At 46.4% G+C, this 16645-nt stretch overlaps 1 protein-coding gene across 2 annotated transcripts; it reads left to right on the plus strand.

Moving 5' to 3' along the window:
* Positions 1-27: 27 nt before the first annotated feature.
* On the plus strand, positions 28-15166 carry LOC309371392 (uncharacterized protein). 2 transcript variants are annotated; one of them, XM_081914005.1, is made up of 2 exons: positions 28-178; positions 11283-15166. In XM_081914005.1, exons 1-2 carry the CDS (start codon positions 160-162, stop codon positions 12521-12523), a joined length of 1260 nt encoding a protein of 419 aa, XP_081770131.1. In that variant the 5' UTR covers positions 28-159; the 3' UTR covers positions 12524-15166. The 2 variants fall into 2 exon arrangements, with proteins under 2 accessions (XP_081770131.1, XP_081770130.1); XM_081914004.1 differs by lacking the exon at positions 28-178 and adding an exon at positions 10227-10482.
* The last annotated feature ends 1479 nt before the right edge of the window (positions 15167-16645 follow it).

The raw sequence follows: 16645 nt of genomic DNA on the forward strand, positions 1-16645 counted from the left end.
GCGAGGCGCCGTTCGCAACAGTTCCGCGGGGGCCACGCCCCGGGGAAGAAGGCAGAGCCAAGTGCTGCTCGGCGGCAGAGATCGCGCACCGCCAGGCAGCCCGGAGCGCCCGAGGTATGGAAGAGCCTTGAGAGAGGCTCCCCGCAACGCGCCCAGAGAATGGGACGGGACGGGGCAGGTGAGTGCCAGGACATCTGCAGGGCTGGGCGCGCCACCCCCGCCGCCCTGGGCGAGGCGGGTGGGGGTCGCCTAGGGTTCCCCTTACCCCTCCCGCCCGAGAGCGCCCCCTTGCGTTTCTTGCTCCCTTTCGAGCGTCCGTCAAGCGCAGCCGAGATATTGGATCAATGAATCAGTGGGTCAGTGAGACTTTGGGGCGAGGCGGGGGGGTCAGGTTGTAGCTCCACCCATCTATAGGGGGAGCCCTCGTCTAATCCCCACTACACCCTAAGAGTTTGGGGGTGGCGATCGCGCGCATCTGCCCGGCTCGCCTGTGTGGGAAAAGCGAGCTGCGTTGTTCCCAGGAGCGCTAAGCTGATCTGTCAAGGGGGAAAGCAATCTGGGACGGCGACGAGGGTCTCCCTGCCATTTCTTGGCTCGGCCCGAGGTGGTTTGCCATGAAGCAGAGAGAAGATGCCCTCTGTTTCTGACCTTGTATCCCGGGAGACTAGGCTCCCCTCTGGTCAAGTTATTTTGGAGGGAGAAGAACGCGGAGTTTCGGCCGGCGAGTCTTAAAGAAACAGGGGCCTCATTGTTCCAAGTCTGATCCAGGCGGGGGGGGGGGGGAGGCGGCCACTGAGGAGGAAAATCCGCTTTCTTGCCTCCCTGGTTTGCCCCGCAGTCAAAGGGCCCTGAGTATCCGTTTCTCCTCTTTTCAGCCAAACATGAAGGGGAGGGGGGAGAGACTTCACCCTTTTCAAAAACGCAAACAGGTGGGGTGGGGGGATAGGACTGCTCTTCAGAGTATTTTGTGTGCCGCAGGACGTAACAAAAGAAGGTAAAAAGATACCTCTTGCTGGACCGTATTCTCGTGGGTGAAAGTGCGTGAGCATCAGGGCAGCATTTAGCTCTTCTGGGGGAGAAATGAAACGTTTCTCTCATCGCCACTGCCTGGCGGCGCGAAGCAGGTCCAAGGGAGGGTATCGCTTTCCATCTTTTCGGCCGGGTTTCCCACAGTTCCTCAATTGCCCTTTTCTCCGAGTCACTTGCACCCCCAGGGCTCTAGGGGGCAGCCGTCCCTGGTAGAGGAATGGGTGGCTCTGTAAAGGCTTGATGGCTTGTTTGCTAATTTTTGTAACCAGGCAAATAGTAAACTTCACGAAAGGTCACCAAAGGTGCACTACCTGTGCTGGTACAATATAATTGTTACACACCAGGCAATTCCCCTGAGGCAGCTGCTTTCTCTCCAGGTTTACATACTTCCCCTGGCACAGAATTGGTTACTGGGGGAACGTTCAGCGTACAGTGGCGGCACCATGCCTTTGTGTGTCAGAACCCCCAATTCTACTCCTCCTTTGAAGAAGAGCTGGGGAAGGAATGACCAGAGCTGGTCCCGGAGCCAGTCCTAACATTAGGCAAAGTGAAGCAGCTGCCTCAGGTGGCAACTGCTCAGGGGCGGCAAGCAGGTATTGGAGGGTGGAGCTGTGTGTGCTACAGGTGCCTGCCCTCGTGTGATGGAGGATGCTGCCCTGTCACAAATGTTGAAGTAAGGTTCAAGAACCTGTCCTGTCAGCTTCTGTACATGGAATTGTGGTGTGCAGGGGGCAGGGGAGCCATCTGAGGGGGGTGGAGGCTGAGGGCCCCTTACATGTTCAAGTAGAGGCTGAGCCACCTCAAAATTCCATGGCAACCGTGCACACGCCATGCATGCACGTTGTGCGACGTCCTCGCATCACTTGTGCAAGTCGCACAGCATGGACGCAACACATCATTTGTCTATCCTGGTCCAGTGTAGCATGTGAGACCTATGAGAAGGGAGCAGGTGAAAAGAGCAGTGTCGCTCACAGGGTCACAGTGTGGGATATAGGCATCCTATTGCAAGATATCACAATGCAGACCTGGGTGTAAGGTGTGGAGCAGGGTAGGGCAAGCAGGGTAGCATGCCTGACGGGTTAGGCAGAAAAGAACATTAGAGCCATCGCTAGGATGTCTGAGCAAGAAGTATGTGGTGACGGTAAGTTCTGAATCACTGTTCAGAGGCAAATGAGATGCTACATCCCACTCCTTGCAGGCAGACAACTGTGGTCTAGTGTACATGGGGAGTATTAAAATAGGCAGTCTTTCAGCTGCACTGTGAAGCGGTGCAATGCCTAGCACCCGAGAGCATTCTGGTCATTTGTTTCTGCCTGCAAGAGAGCTATTTTACCCTGGTAACAAGGCTGTAAACAGAGGTCTAGCGATGGGAAGTGGCCACCTTAGGGCAGCATTTCACAATGCAGGAAATGGTGAGAGTGTGCCTGTGAGTCAGCTGCATACCTGGATTTTGTGCTTTCAGAATAACATGGAAACGGAGAACTCATGACCTCCCCTAGCAGGGAGAGAGTCAATGCATTCTGCCTTATTTTGAGTCTCATTAACTTCCCTACCAGGGATATATGATTCAGCTTTCCATGTGCATGTTATGCTAGAAAAGGAGGCGGGGGAGAGATGTGCACTCACCACCTGAGAGAGCTACCTGGACCAGGAATGGGAAATGGGGTAAGAAGAATAAAACCCATAGCTGACCCAATAATTATGCTGCCTGGGACAAAGGACAATATTCCCTCCTCCTCAGTTGCACACACAGACGCGGACTAGACTAGCAACTGAATCCTACTTCAGTGCTTTTGATGGGGCAGCATCTCTCACTTCACCCAAGTGCAGCAGGCTAGCTTAGTGGGTAGGGCGAGTGTTGTCATGCTCACATATTGCCTGTGGGCTTCCTGTGGATATCAACATGTTGACCATGTTGAGAACAGAATGCTGGACTAGAAGGGGCTTTGGTTTGCTCCAGCAGGGCTTTTCTTATGTGCTAATGGGGTGCAGGCCAGGTTGCATGACACACACACAGCTCTGTCCTCCAGCACCTTGCTCCCACTCTGCTTGACACCTATATGCTACCTGCAGAAAGTAATGCTGTGTTGCAGCAGCTGCACCAATACATATCACATGATTGGAGTGTGTGATGCCTATGGGAGTTCATGGCCTGGGCTGCAAGGTGCCTCTTTGCCTGCTCACAGTTGTGCTCTCTGTGACACATTGGGAGAAGGAGCCTAGGCAACACAGCAAGCATTCCCACTACTGGGATCTTACTTCTACCAGCTCAAGGAGGATGGTTGCTGCCACCACCCCCCAGTATCCACTGCTCAAGGCAACTGCCTCAATCGGCATAATGTTAGGGCCGGCCCAGAGGCTGTAAACAAAGGGATCACAGACTGCCTTGTGAATGCTATGGATCTAATCTAATACTGTATCCTGTGCCTAACAGCAGCCTGAGTCAGATGCTTCAAAGGAAATGGTACAACAAAAGCACATTTGTGAAGCAAGCCATCCATTGTCAAGCATTTTAGTAGCTAGAAAATTCCGGGTCTGTATCCCTCCCACAAAATTGTACCTTAACAGATATTGTTTTGGCCTGACTACCATGAATTTGTCTCAATTTTTTGGGAAACTCATTAGTACTGTACTAATTTTCATCCTATGATTCCATGACAAATACAAATCTACAGTTTAATCATGACCCTTCTGGAAAAAACAATTTTGCTCCTGGCCAAAATAGTGCTGGTTTCTGTTCACACCAACAGAGGTACGGCTGCTGCTCTTTGCCACTTATACATTTCTCAGGGAATTGGGCACTAATTTTAATAAGCTGCATTACGAGTTAGGAATGGTCACTGGACCTTTAAGGACAATAGCCTGGGGAGGAAAAGCTGACATCGCTGCTCAGGAAGAGTCCAGGGAGGGACCCTATTCCGGCTCAAGGTATTTTAATTGTTCCAGCACTGCCTAGATAAAATCAATGTCTCCTGAACGGGTTCCAAAGCACCACAGCTTCTGATTACACACAATGGCAGAAGCATAACATTGTAGAAACACAAGTAGCGGCTGGCTTGGCTATAAGATGGGAGGTTGTCAAGAGAGACAAATAAGAAGCAATTTAGCTTTTAGAAATCTAGGTCTGAGGTCTTAAAAGCTCAGAATTAAGCTGTTCCAGATCAGAACAAAGTAAAATACAACTTTAAAAATACCTTAAAACAAATTACAATCGCAACTAGAGTGGGTCCTAAATTTATTTATATCTCTCAAGTGTCAAAGGCAAGGGTTAAGAGGTGTGTATCTTCAGCATAGGATGAAAGCTGTATAATGAAAGTGCCAGACACACCTCTGTGGGGACTGAACTCCACAGTGTAGGGGCAGCCACTCTCTCTCATGGGTCAACCCCACGCCTGAGCTTCTGAGGGTGGAGGACCTTAACCCCAAGAGGGTCTGCAAGGAAGACTGTCTTTCAGATATTTGGGACTGAAGTCATTTATTTATATAAGTAAAATGACATCCAGTTACAGCAGATAAATGTTCTTAATACATGATATATATATGAGCACCAGTTTGAGGTTGTGCCTCCCCGGCCCTGGAATCTACTAGCAAGAGTTTCTACATGGGACATTCTAGTCCAGGGATTTCCAAACTGTGTGCCAAGACATGCCTTAAAAAAGTTAAGCCAGTGTTTCGGATTCATCCACCACTCTCTGCCTGTTGAAACACAGAGGCCCCAAGCAGCATTGATCCTCCCTCTTTCTGCCCATACATGGGCAGTGGCATCTTTCCAAGGGAATGAGTCTCCCTGACAGGCATGAGAGAATTCCAGAAACACCACCATTGCCCAGGAAGCCTGGCCTCATCCTGAACCCTTGAGTAAAGGGGAAGAGTGGACAGAGTTGCGGGCAATATTGATCATTAGTTGCAACGATGCCTGCCCATCTTTCTGGTAGAAGACCAACCAAATCTCTCTCTCTCTTTCTCTCTAATTAATTCATATTTTATTGGGGGGGGGGACAAATATAAAGCAGTAAAGTGATACAAAAAGAAGAAGAAGAAAGGGAAAGGAACAAAACACAGAACTGTGTAAAGGGGGGGGGGAAACATTATATGAATATGTACAAAAAATACCCTAACCCATACATTCTTTTATAAATTTGATGTTATCCTAATAGAAAAATTAATAGTCTACTACATTTTGTATACATTTGTTCCAAATATTGTCATACTTATCCAAGCAGAGTCTATGTCTGTAAGCAGTCCGTTCGCAGGTTGCAAGTGTTATCATATTATCAATCCAATCTTTACTCTTCCAGTTCATCAATATCAGCCTCTTGGCTACCATTAGAGCATCTCTCTTGAGTGCAAGGGTAAATTGTGCTTACTGTTCTAATCCATAGAAAAACCCAAACACCCTATTCCAGGTTAGAAAAGCTTCAGAAACACAGTTCCAATCATTCTGGTTTCCTTTTTTCCATATCGTCAGAAGGTCACTACATGACAGACAGAGAGGAAGTAGCTCACTCTAGCAATTTGTTTTAGACTCTGGACTTCTGAGAATGCCCTTTTTAAATTATTATGACTTTGCTCGCTTCAAAATGTAACAAGACAGCCCTTCTGCATAGCTGTCAAGTGTCCCTTATTTGAAGGGACAGTCCCTTATTCGAGCGCCATGTCCCGCTGCTGTCCCTTATTGGTGGATGTCCCTTAAATGTCCCTTAAATGATGTCCCTTAAATTTCAAAGGAAGCAGCTCCTCTCCCTCCCTCCCTGCCGACCAGGTAGGACGGAGGCTCCAACTGTGTTGCTCACCCAATAAGAAGTCTAAGAATGACTGGGGGTGGAGCTTGCATGCCTTGTGTGTGCTAATTAATGCAAGCTGAGGGGTTTTTTGAATGCTGGACACCATTTTGTTGCACGTGCTGCTGCAACCTTTGCAGTGCAAAGCCAGGCAGGCCGGGGAGCCATCTTAAATTGAGGCTGCATAGGCCTTGTGATGCATGTGATTCAGATTCTATTCAGTTAAACCTCTGGTTACAAAGTTGGTTGGACAGTGTTCTTGAAGCTACCAGCATGAGTTTGACCAGACTGCAGGAGGACAGGAAGACTGAAGTGCCTGGAACAGATGAGACTGCAGGTCCCTTATTTTGGCTGCTGGTCCCTTATTTTCAAGGCTGCTGGTCCCTTATTTTCAAATCTGTAAGTTGACAGCTATGCCTTCTGTGTTTGGGGGAACCTCTTGCTCCTTCTGTGGAGTGGAGCCCCAGGCATCAGCCCCAAAGCCCTACCCTCATGGCACCACTGCAGAAGAGCTTCTCTGCAGCCAACTTTCCTCTCCCCTTGTGAAATGTTTATTAGAAGCAGCTTCAGATGCACTTAAAATGCTTCAAGCACTCAGTGAGATCGCATTGGGTTCACTTCCCCTGAACTATGTCCTGTCTGCCTAACCTTTGCCTAGTAGAGTGGATCCTTTCAGTGGATCCTTCTGCTCCCATGAAAACCAGTCTGCCTATTATATTACTTGCCTATACACTAACCTTTTAAGGTGTTCCATATTGCATTCCAGAGAAACTTTTCATTAATTTTATTTATTTATTACACTTTGAGCCTACCTCTTCTCCAAGGAGCACAAGGTGGTATAGATGGTTCTCCCACTCCCAATTTTATCCTCAGAACAACCCTGGGAGGTATGCTAGACTGAGAGAAATGTTATCACAGCAGTCTGGGACAGCGTTCGAAACTCCCATTGTTCTAGGCGCTTTTTGCGACGGGGAATTTAATGAACACGAACAGTTCCTGAGCTCTTAGGTGCAGTACTTCATCTAACATTTTAGATTAAAATTGCCACTGTTACTCAGAAGTAAGTCCCAACCAAGTTCAATGGGGCTTCCTCCCAAGTAAAATATGGATTGGGGTCCTGAAAACTTTCTTTTCTTTTCTTTTAAACCCAACATGTTTTGTTTAGGTTTTAGTTGCCTTGTTTAATGTACTTTTAAGGTATTATGTGCTTTGATTTTGAAATACCCTATTTTTTGCTCTTTAAGACTCACTTTTTCCCTCCTAAAAAGTAAGGGGAAATGTGTGTGCATCTTATGGAGCGAAAGCAGGCTGCACAGCTATCCCAGAAGCCAGAACAGCAAGAGGGATTGCTGCTTTCGCTGCGCAGCGATCCATCTTGCTGTTCTGGCTTCTGAGATTCGGAATATTTTTTTTCTTGCTTTCCTCCTCCAAAAACTAGGTGCGTCTTGTGGTCTGGTGCATCTTGTAGAGCGAAAAATACGGTATACCAGCCAATTAGTTAAAATGGTTTAAGTAGTGCATGTTAAAGTGTTATCTACCTCAGACTCTCACAGTGATGTTTAAAATCAAAGTTTGGAGTAGGATCATTGAAGAACCCTTAAACCTAAGGTTTGCGAACTGGACACTCAAGGTGGGTGTCTCTGCCATCAGCTGTATAGGCCTTTGATGTGTGTTAATTGTGGTGCCAAAAAGATATATTTATATGAAGGAAAGAGGGTAAAGGAGAATCCAGGGCTTGTCTGCAGAGTGGAAGGAAAAGAGGACCTTTTTCTACCTCCCCACTTCCAGCCACTCTCTGAAGACTGCAGAAGGGACCCTCTTAAGAATATTAGTTTGGTGGGCAGGGGAAGCATGGCTTTGTTTTTTGGAGTCTTCAGATGAGGACTAGACCATGTGAAAATTAACGTAAGATTTTAGCCCAGAGTTCATTCATTTTCAGCTTTGTATTCTTGTTATAAAAAAGTGCACCTAGACATTCCGTTGTGGCTCCTATAACCTAGGTTTAAGGTGTCATTTAGCTCCTAGCTTTCTAACACTGGTTTGGGAGCTGTTTTTTCCAATGGGTTCATCCCACAGTGGGGCAGTACCATTTGAATCCCAGGACCACATGGATGGGACCAGTTTGCGGGTTTCCCCACATCACAGAATCAAAACCCCTTCTGGGAGGATAGGTAACAATTCCAAGGAAAGGTCTTCATGCTCAGCCCTGCCCAGGCTGTGGTGAGTAATAGCTGTACTATGGGCTCGCTCACTCACTCCTTGAAAAATGCCTCCCGTGGTGCTGATATAATGTCTAAAGGCCACCTTAGCAAGAGTGTGATTACTTCTCTGAGCTGTGTTAACAGCAAAGATGGAGCTAATCACTGTTTGCAAGGGATTTGGAGGCAATTCTTTGTTTGCATTTGGTCTGGTTGCTTCAGAAACCCTATCAACATATGAGAGTGCCTAGGTAACCAAAGCAGGAAGGGTTGACACCTCAATACAAGTGGCAGGGAGTGGTTGGCTCTGCGCTGAAGATCAGTGGGGCAAACTTAGAGGGGACACAATTACTTAGATCCTTCTTCCTGACTTCCTTACAGAAGGAGAGGTGAATGTGTGGCACTCCAGATATTGTTGAATTACAGCTGCCACCATCCCTGACCATTGGCCATGCTGGTGGGGACTGAAGGGAGTTGGAGCCCAACAACATTTAGGATGGTAGTCAATGCTAGTCTAAGGTTCAGTAGACCCAGCCTAGCACTTGTGTGTTCAATCTTTGCGTTTTATGGCTTTTTGCAACTACTGGAAAGGGACTAGGTTCAGGAGATTATAAATGCCTTCCTAGCACAGGGAATGGTTCCAGATGCCAGGAAGGAAGAATATGTAAGACCACTCCTGAAGAAAGCCTCCTTCGATTCAGAGGATTATAATACTAAACAGTTGCAAATGTCTCTTTCTAGGGCTAGGTGTTTGAGTCAGTGATTGATGGCCAATGCAAGCACTAAATTATGTGTCTAGATAGGTTTGCTGGAACAAACGAGTTTTTAGCAAGAATTTAAAGCAGTATAGTGAAGGGGTGCCTGCCTAGTGTCAGTAGTTCCAGAGGACAGGTATTGCAATGCTAAAGGAGTGAGTTCCTGCAAATCGGAATTATATACAGTGGTACCTCGGATTACAGACGCTTCAGGTTACAGACTCCACTAACCCAGAAATAGTACCTCGGGTTAAGAACTTTGCTTCAGGATGAGAACAGAAATCGCACGGCGGCAGCAGGAGGCCCCATTAGCTAAAGTGGTACCTCAGGTTAAGAACAGTTTCAGGTTAAGAATGGACCTCCAGAATGAATTATGTTCTTAACCTGAGGTACCACTGTATGCAGAATTCATCATGCGAAAGGCTGGGCTGGATGAATCCCAAGTCAGAATTAAGATTGCTGGAAGAAATATCAACAACCTCAGATATGCAGATGACACAACCTTGATGGCAGAAAGTGAGGAGGAATTAAAGAACCTTTTAATGAGGGTGAAAGAGGAGAATGCAAAATATGGTCTGAAGCTCAACATCAAAAAAATGAAGATCATGGCCACTGGTCCCATCACCTCCTGGCAAATGGAAGGGGAAGAAATGGAGGCAGTGAGAGATTTTACTTTCTTGGGCTCCATGATCACTGCAGATGGTGACATCAGCCACGAAATTAAGAGATGCCTGCTTCTTGGGAGGAAAGCAATGACAGGCCTAGACAGCATCTTGAGAAGTAGAGACATCACCTTGCCAACAAAGGTTTGTATAGTTAAAGCTATGGTTTTCCCAGTAGTGATGTATGGAAGTGAGAGCTGGACCATAAAGAAGGCTGATCACGGAAGAATTGATGCTTTTGAATTATGGTGCTGGAGGAGACTCTTGAGAGTCCCATGGACTGCCAGAAGATCAAACCTATCCATTCTGAAGGAAATCAGCCCTGAGTGCTCACTGGAAGTACAGATCCTCCAATACTTTGGCCACCTCATGAGAAGAGAAGACTCCCTGGAAAAGACCCTGATGTTGGGAAAGATGGAGGGCACAAGGAGAAGGGGACGACAGAGGACGAGATGGTTGGATAGTGTTCTCGAAGCTACCAGCATGAGTTTGACCAAACTGCGGGAGGCAGTGGAAGACAGGAGTGCCTGGCGTGCTCTGGTTCATGGGGTCACAAAGAGTCGTACATGACTAAACGACTAAACAACAACCAAGTTATAAAGCTGTAAATTATGAAGTTTAAATGTACTCCTATCAGCCTCAACCAACAGGCTATATATATCCAGGCCCAGATTTGGACATCCTGCTGCCTGAATCTGGTCAGTAGTAGCTGCCCTTTCTCATACCAGCAACTTAGCACTTGGAGGAGAGTCATGCTGTTCACTGTGACTCCACAGTGCACCCAGTGACAAGCGTGGTGTGATTAAGGTCACCAGGCTATGGGGGGAGGGGGTGAAGTACAGGTGCAGTGGTATAGCACAGTCTTCCTCAGAGCCCTTGGTTGCTGATAAGAGGAGGAGAGCTCTCAACCCTTTGGCCTCTGGGTCTTGATCCTTAGCGACATTCAAGGAAGAATATTGTTCTGTGATGCTACACCTGTATGGTAATAAGCTCCAGCGACCAGCAGGGGCACAAACTAGTGATGTCATTAGCCCACGCAGCCACCAGAAGCCTCCAGGTGTGTGTTCCCATTGATATGCTAGGAAGTAATGGAGTTGTTGCTTCATAAGTTATAATTGCAAGAATGAAATAGTCAAATATGTACCACTCTTAAGCTCCTTTCGCAGTGAGCTGAAACTGATACTCATTACAGTGGTACCTCGGGTTACATACGCTTCAGGTTACAGACTCTGCTAACCCAGAAATATTACCTCGGGTTAAGAACTTTGCTTCAAGATGAGAACAGAAATTGTGCAACAGCGGCAGCAGGAGGCCCCATTACCTAAAGTGATGCTTCAGGTTAAGAACAGATTCAGGTTAAGAACAGATCTCTGGAATGAATTAAGTTCTTAACCCGAGGTACCACTGTATAGGTTTCACTGGACAGGGGTTAAATTTCCAAAGAGGGCATATGAACCCAAATCCAGCCCAGTTAAAACTTTAAATAATTTAATTGAATGTTTACTGTGTTTAAGCATACACTGCCACTAGGGGGTGCTAATGCATTAAATAAAATGGTATTCCTGGTTCTTTAAAATCTAATTCACATTATAATATGAATTTTAGCTCAGACACATTAATAGTGTGTGTGTGTGTGTGTGTGTGTGTGTGTGTGTGTGTGTGTGTGTGTGTATTAAAAATACCTACGCATTATTTGTGAATTTGGTGAACTACTGGAATCCAATTTAGAGGCAATGGCACTTCACAGATTATTGTCTGTTATGTCTGTGAGTGAACCAGGAACAACAACGTTGCCATCTAGTTCCCACCTGTAACCTGTGAGAAATCACTGATGCTTGTCATTTTTTTTTGCTATAGGTCAGAAGAGGTGGACACTCATACTCTTTGGCGTGGTCCTCTTAGCAAGAGAACTCGTGTTAGGAGCGCTGGAAGAGACATGCAACTGCAGCGCAGAAGTTGATTTCCAGGAACTGCAGACCAAATTGGCTCCCGAGATGTGTTGCTTGAATCTCACCAGGACTAAAATCAACTCCTTGGACTGGAGCATCTTCGCCGGAACTGCGGGTTTGAGGGAGCTCTACCTATCAAACTGTGGCATATCAGACATTATCAGCGCAGAGAATGGCTCTTCTACATTGGAGATTCTACACTTAGACCATAACCAGCTAAGTTTGCTCCCAGATGGTTTCCTAAGAAATGCACCCAGCTTGCGTGTCATTCATCTGGAGAGCAACCAACTCCAGAAGCTGCCTGAATCATTCCTGAAAGCATCTGACCAAATCCAGGAGATCCACCTTGCCTTCAATAACTTGTCTTCCCTTCCCTCGGGGATTTTCAAACCCTCCCTCCTCACGCTAGGTCTCTCCAACAACAGCTGGCACTGTACTTGCAGCTTGCTTGAAGATCTGGAAAAATGCCTGCCTGTACCATTTAATGTTGAGGTGGCTTGTAGCACCCCAGAACGTTACCATGGCATGAATCTCAGAGATATCCCTAAGCAGGAGGTGTGCCGGAACCATAGCCTAACGGCTCTCTTTGTTTGCCTGCCTGTGGTGGCTATTCTGGTTCTGGTCACCTGGTGCTTTTGCAAGCGGCAGAAGAAAACCAGCTACCACCCTCACGCTGGGAAGGAATGCCGGCTGGCTACAGTGGAGAGGAACAGTTCCAAAGACCCTGGGGACCATCACTGCTACATCCCATGTGAGCTGCCTATGGCATTGGCTGCAGAGAGCGAGAAGAACATCTTGTTGAGGAACCAGGTCTTGCTAAAGCCTTCAGCTGCACTACTAGGGAGCAGCAGAGACCTCTATGAAGAGGTGGAGATCAAACTGGGAGCTTCTGATGATTCCTTGGTGAAGGCCAATGGGGAAAGCCTTGAGCAAGATAAGTTGGGATCCAAAAAACCGACCGTTGCAGAGGAAGGTTACACAGGTGGGGAGTCTGAAGCCGAGACAGTGAGTGTGACAGACGTTCTGAAGGATTCTGCAGACCGTGAAAAGCTCTATATGAACCAGTCGGTAGATTATTACAACCTGGTTCCAGGCATTGAACTGGAGGACTCAGACCACATGGAGTATGAGAATGTTGACCTTTGCTGAGGCTGCTTGTTGATCCATAGTATGATAAGAACACAAAATAGGCTAATTCTTATCCAGTTTATGAAAGGGGCAACAGGATCACCAGCTCCCAACATTATGCAAACTTCACAAATAATGAGAGTTCTCTTGTAAATCATTTTGTGTTCTGGGATTTGTTCTTCTTTCTTCTGAGCCTTTGGAATGACACAGGTGTTGTTATTAATATGCCTAGAAGAACATTTGTATTAGGGTCTGTTCCAGTTTGTGTGTGTGTGTGTGTGATGGAGAGACAGTATGAGCTGCAGTTTCTAGCCCCTTGATAGAATTAATTTTAATTGCAGTTTCCAGTAGAGGTGAAGATTTCTCATGATCTAGCCTCCTTCCAGGAAATAAGATGAGGAACACAAGACTTGGGGTCAGCGGGGAGCCCATATGAGTAGGGATGAAGGTTGCAAACTGGGACAGGATAACAGCTGTGCCCATTATTTTTTAATCTGCCATTTTATTTAGAGATTTTTTGGGCATTTTTAGATTTTTTTGGGGTATTACATATCCCTGCCTGGCTTTGCCTGCAGCTCCCACTTAAATCCCCAAACCCTCTTCACTGACCTCCTTTTCTGCTGTGTGAGCTGGTCTCTGCACTTCAGTTTCTTTCCCTGTCAAACACCAATCATAGATGGGCTCTGCATTCCAAGAATCTCCTCCAGTTATTTAAAGGCTCAGGTTTCCACTGCAAGGAGGAGAGTGACATCTAGTGGAGAGGTCTGCACATAGCCACCTTTCTTTCTGCCGTCCTTCTAAACATTGAAAAACTTTTCCAGCATATTTTCACTACATCCAATTAACATTTCTCTGATCTAAATTAAGTGCATTCATTTCCGTCTGTTTATTCTCATGGAACTTGCTATGCATGTAGCCTGATCTGGGGTGACAGGTAGGTCCTGCCTCTTGTTTTAAAGATGGTGTTTTGACCCCTTCTGCTCTTAAGATTCAGCAGCTGAGCATCATAGAAATGTATGTGGCACAGAGGTTAATGAAACTAGAGTGGCTGGTTAGTAGAAATCAACATATGAAACTCACAGAGAGAGAGAGTTCTTGTTTCATGTTTTCCCCTTAGGACTGCCATTGGCAGGAGAAGCCACAACTGGCAGAATTCCCCTTCTCAGCACCAGCCCTTCTGATTGCCAGACAGAGGCAAGTACCTCAGGTAGCAGATGCTGGGGGTGCAGATCAGTAGCAAGAAGTTGGTAGACAGCGTGGTGTGTGCCAAGCTTCCTAAGCTGGGCTTCTGCTCTCATAAGCATTACTGCCTCCGACTATAAATGCAGCACATAACCATCATGGCTACTAGCCATCAATAGCCTTGTCCTCCGTATATTTGTCTAATGCTTTCTTGAAGCCACCTAAGTTCAAGACCATCACTGCCTCCTCTTGGTGGCTAATTCCATAGCTTAACTGTGCACTCCATGAAGAAGCACTTTTATCTTCAGCATCATTGAATGTCCACAAGTTCTAATGTTACGACAGAGAAAGAACATTTTTCTATCCGCTTTCTTCACATGATGTATAATTTCATAAACTTCTGCCATGTCACCTAAAACGTCTCAAAGGCTGCAGCCTTTCCTGGTAGGGGTGTTGCCCCATCAGCTGCTGTAGAGGATACTGAGATGCCACCAATGTTAAGATAAAATTCAGTCGCCAGCAATCTAATTGTGTATGTGGAATTGAAAGAGAGAATGTACTGTACCTCAAGGCATAAAATGTCAGCAATAGGTTTTGTCAGAGTCTAGGCCAGGGTCCTGAAGCTGAGACTCCAATACTTTGGCCACCTCATGAGAAGAGAAGACTCCCTGGAAAAGACCCTGATGTTGGGAAAGATGGAGGGCACAAGGAGAAGGGAACGACAGAGGACAAGATGGTTGGACAGTGTTCTCGAAGCTACCAGCATGAGTTTGACTAAACTGCTGGAGGCAGTGGAAGACAGGAGTACCTGGCGTGCTCTGGTCCATGGAGTCACGAAGAGTCGGACATGACTAAACGACTAAACAACAACAACAGGCCAGGGTCTCCAGCTGTTGTTGGACTACAGCTCCCATCATCCCTAGCTAACCAGGACCAGCTGTCAGGGATGATGGGAGTTGTAGTCCAAAAACAGCTGGAGACCCAAGTTTGGGAAACCCTGTTCTAGGCTGAGGATGAGGCACCTCAGGCCTGCAAGTTGTCTAATGCGTATCTCTCTCTGGCCCCCTGGGGCTCTCGCCATGCCTTTCACTACTCCTCCACAACCACCTCAAGTGCTTTTCCTTGGTTAGACTGTGTCCTTGAATTTTGATATTGTAAAGCTCTTTCTACCGTCTTGCAATGCTTCCCAGTTTTCTCAGGAGCAAGATGTATAGCTGTACAAATGTATTCCATATGACAGATGAAAGCTCTGCTTCCCAAAGAGACACTGGCATCTTAACTCCCCATCGTTATAAACCACAATACACTGAATGTAAAAAACTTAACATATATTTTGTCCTGATCTAACTTTTGCAGTAAACTATTCAATCTATGATCTTTCTGGACTGCATCCCTTTCAAAAAGAGAAGAAAAGAATACTAGCGTATGTGTGTGTGGGGGTGTGTGTAAATAGCATGGAATAAATGGCTATGTTCTACTTTTGTAAGAGTTTAACAAAGATGCAAAAGCGTGTCTTTTTCTTGCTTTTGTCTTGCTGTTATATGGACGGAGATGGCCCAAGATATTTTGCCCCCTGAGGTGGACCAGCAAATGATGCCCCTGCCACCCCACCTCCTCCTCCTCCTAAATACTGCCCCCCTCCCATGCTGCAATGATAGACTTGCTGCTGGCTTCTCCTCTTCCTGCAGCCATTTTTCTGCACCCTTACTCAGAATAAGGCGTTGTGGAACAACTGGGTGGAATTTGCCTATTGAGACAGACATTCAGCAGGTGCAACATTAATGACTTACTATATCTGCAAAATATGCTCTTTTCATCAAAGATGTACAACTATGGAATATGCTCTGTCCTACCAGGCAATACCACAACTTAGCCTAATGCAATCCAAACCACAATTGTGTCACAACTTTTGTGGTTGTAATTTGGTCAGCTCTGCTTTAATGCTTCCTCTTACTACACTTCCTCCCCCCCCCCCCCCAAATCGGAACTGGCTGGGGAAAATAATTCATTGTAATTTTGAAAGGCGTTACTTAAATTATCCAACAATCTTTAGATAGCTGAACTCCAAAACAAGAGGGACAGGTGGGGAACAGGTGTGTTTGCTTTAATCCTGAAGAAGAACGGAAAAATTAGATCTAGATCAGCAACATGCTGCTTATGACAAATACTGCCTTGTACAGAGTCAGGCCATTTGTCTATCTAGCTCAGTACTGTCCCTGCTGGCTGGCAGTGGCTTTCCATGGTTTCAGAAAAGGAACAATCGCAGCCCTACCTGGAGATGCTGTGGATTGAACCTTGGGACCTTCTGCCCCAACTCTGCTACTGAACTACGACCCTTCCCTAAAGCCAATGAGAAAGCTCTCGTGAAGGATGGATTTACAAGCAGCAATAACCATTGCCATCCAAGCCTATATCCCCGTGGGATAAATTACTTCTTTATGACACCGCAGAGCTGTAAATTCATTATCTGTGTAAAGTCCAGCTATGTTTCCCAGGGGAATTCTCACAGAGGATATATTTCATCCATTCTTCAGAGCCAACTGTTAGCAACAAGTTACTATGACATGGTGTGAAATGGGAATCAATGAACGATGATGTAGGTCTTTCTGAGCTAATGCTCCTTGTTCACTCCTGTTCCCTGTTTCTGGCACCAGGCTGTCTGATGCAGGTTAATCCACAGCCCTTTTGTAGATGTCCAGGGAGTGAGCATGTGGATGAGGGAGGAACTGTGATCAGATCCACTGTGTCTTCCCTTTCTGCTATTATTTTATTATGGTTCCCCCCCCCCCAATCTTTTCATCCGAATATCACAAGAAAACAAAAATTCCTTTAGTGCCGAAATCATAAGGAACATTAACATTCTTTGGCTGAAACCCTGGTCACTCATTAATGGAGATCCAGAAAAGCTAAGATCACAGCAATGCACTGACAATACACACCTATTTATGTGGCTATGTTCTT

Source organism: Podarcis melisellensis (genome assembly GCF_964234715.1).
Source record: "Podarcis melisellensis genome assembly, chromosome: 6".
Lineage (NCBI taxonomy): Eukaryota > Metazoa > Chordata > Lepidosauria > Squamata > Lacertidae > Podarcis > Podarcis melisellensis.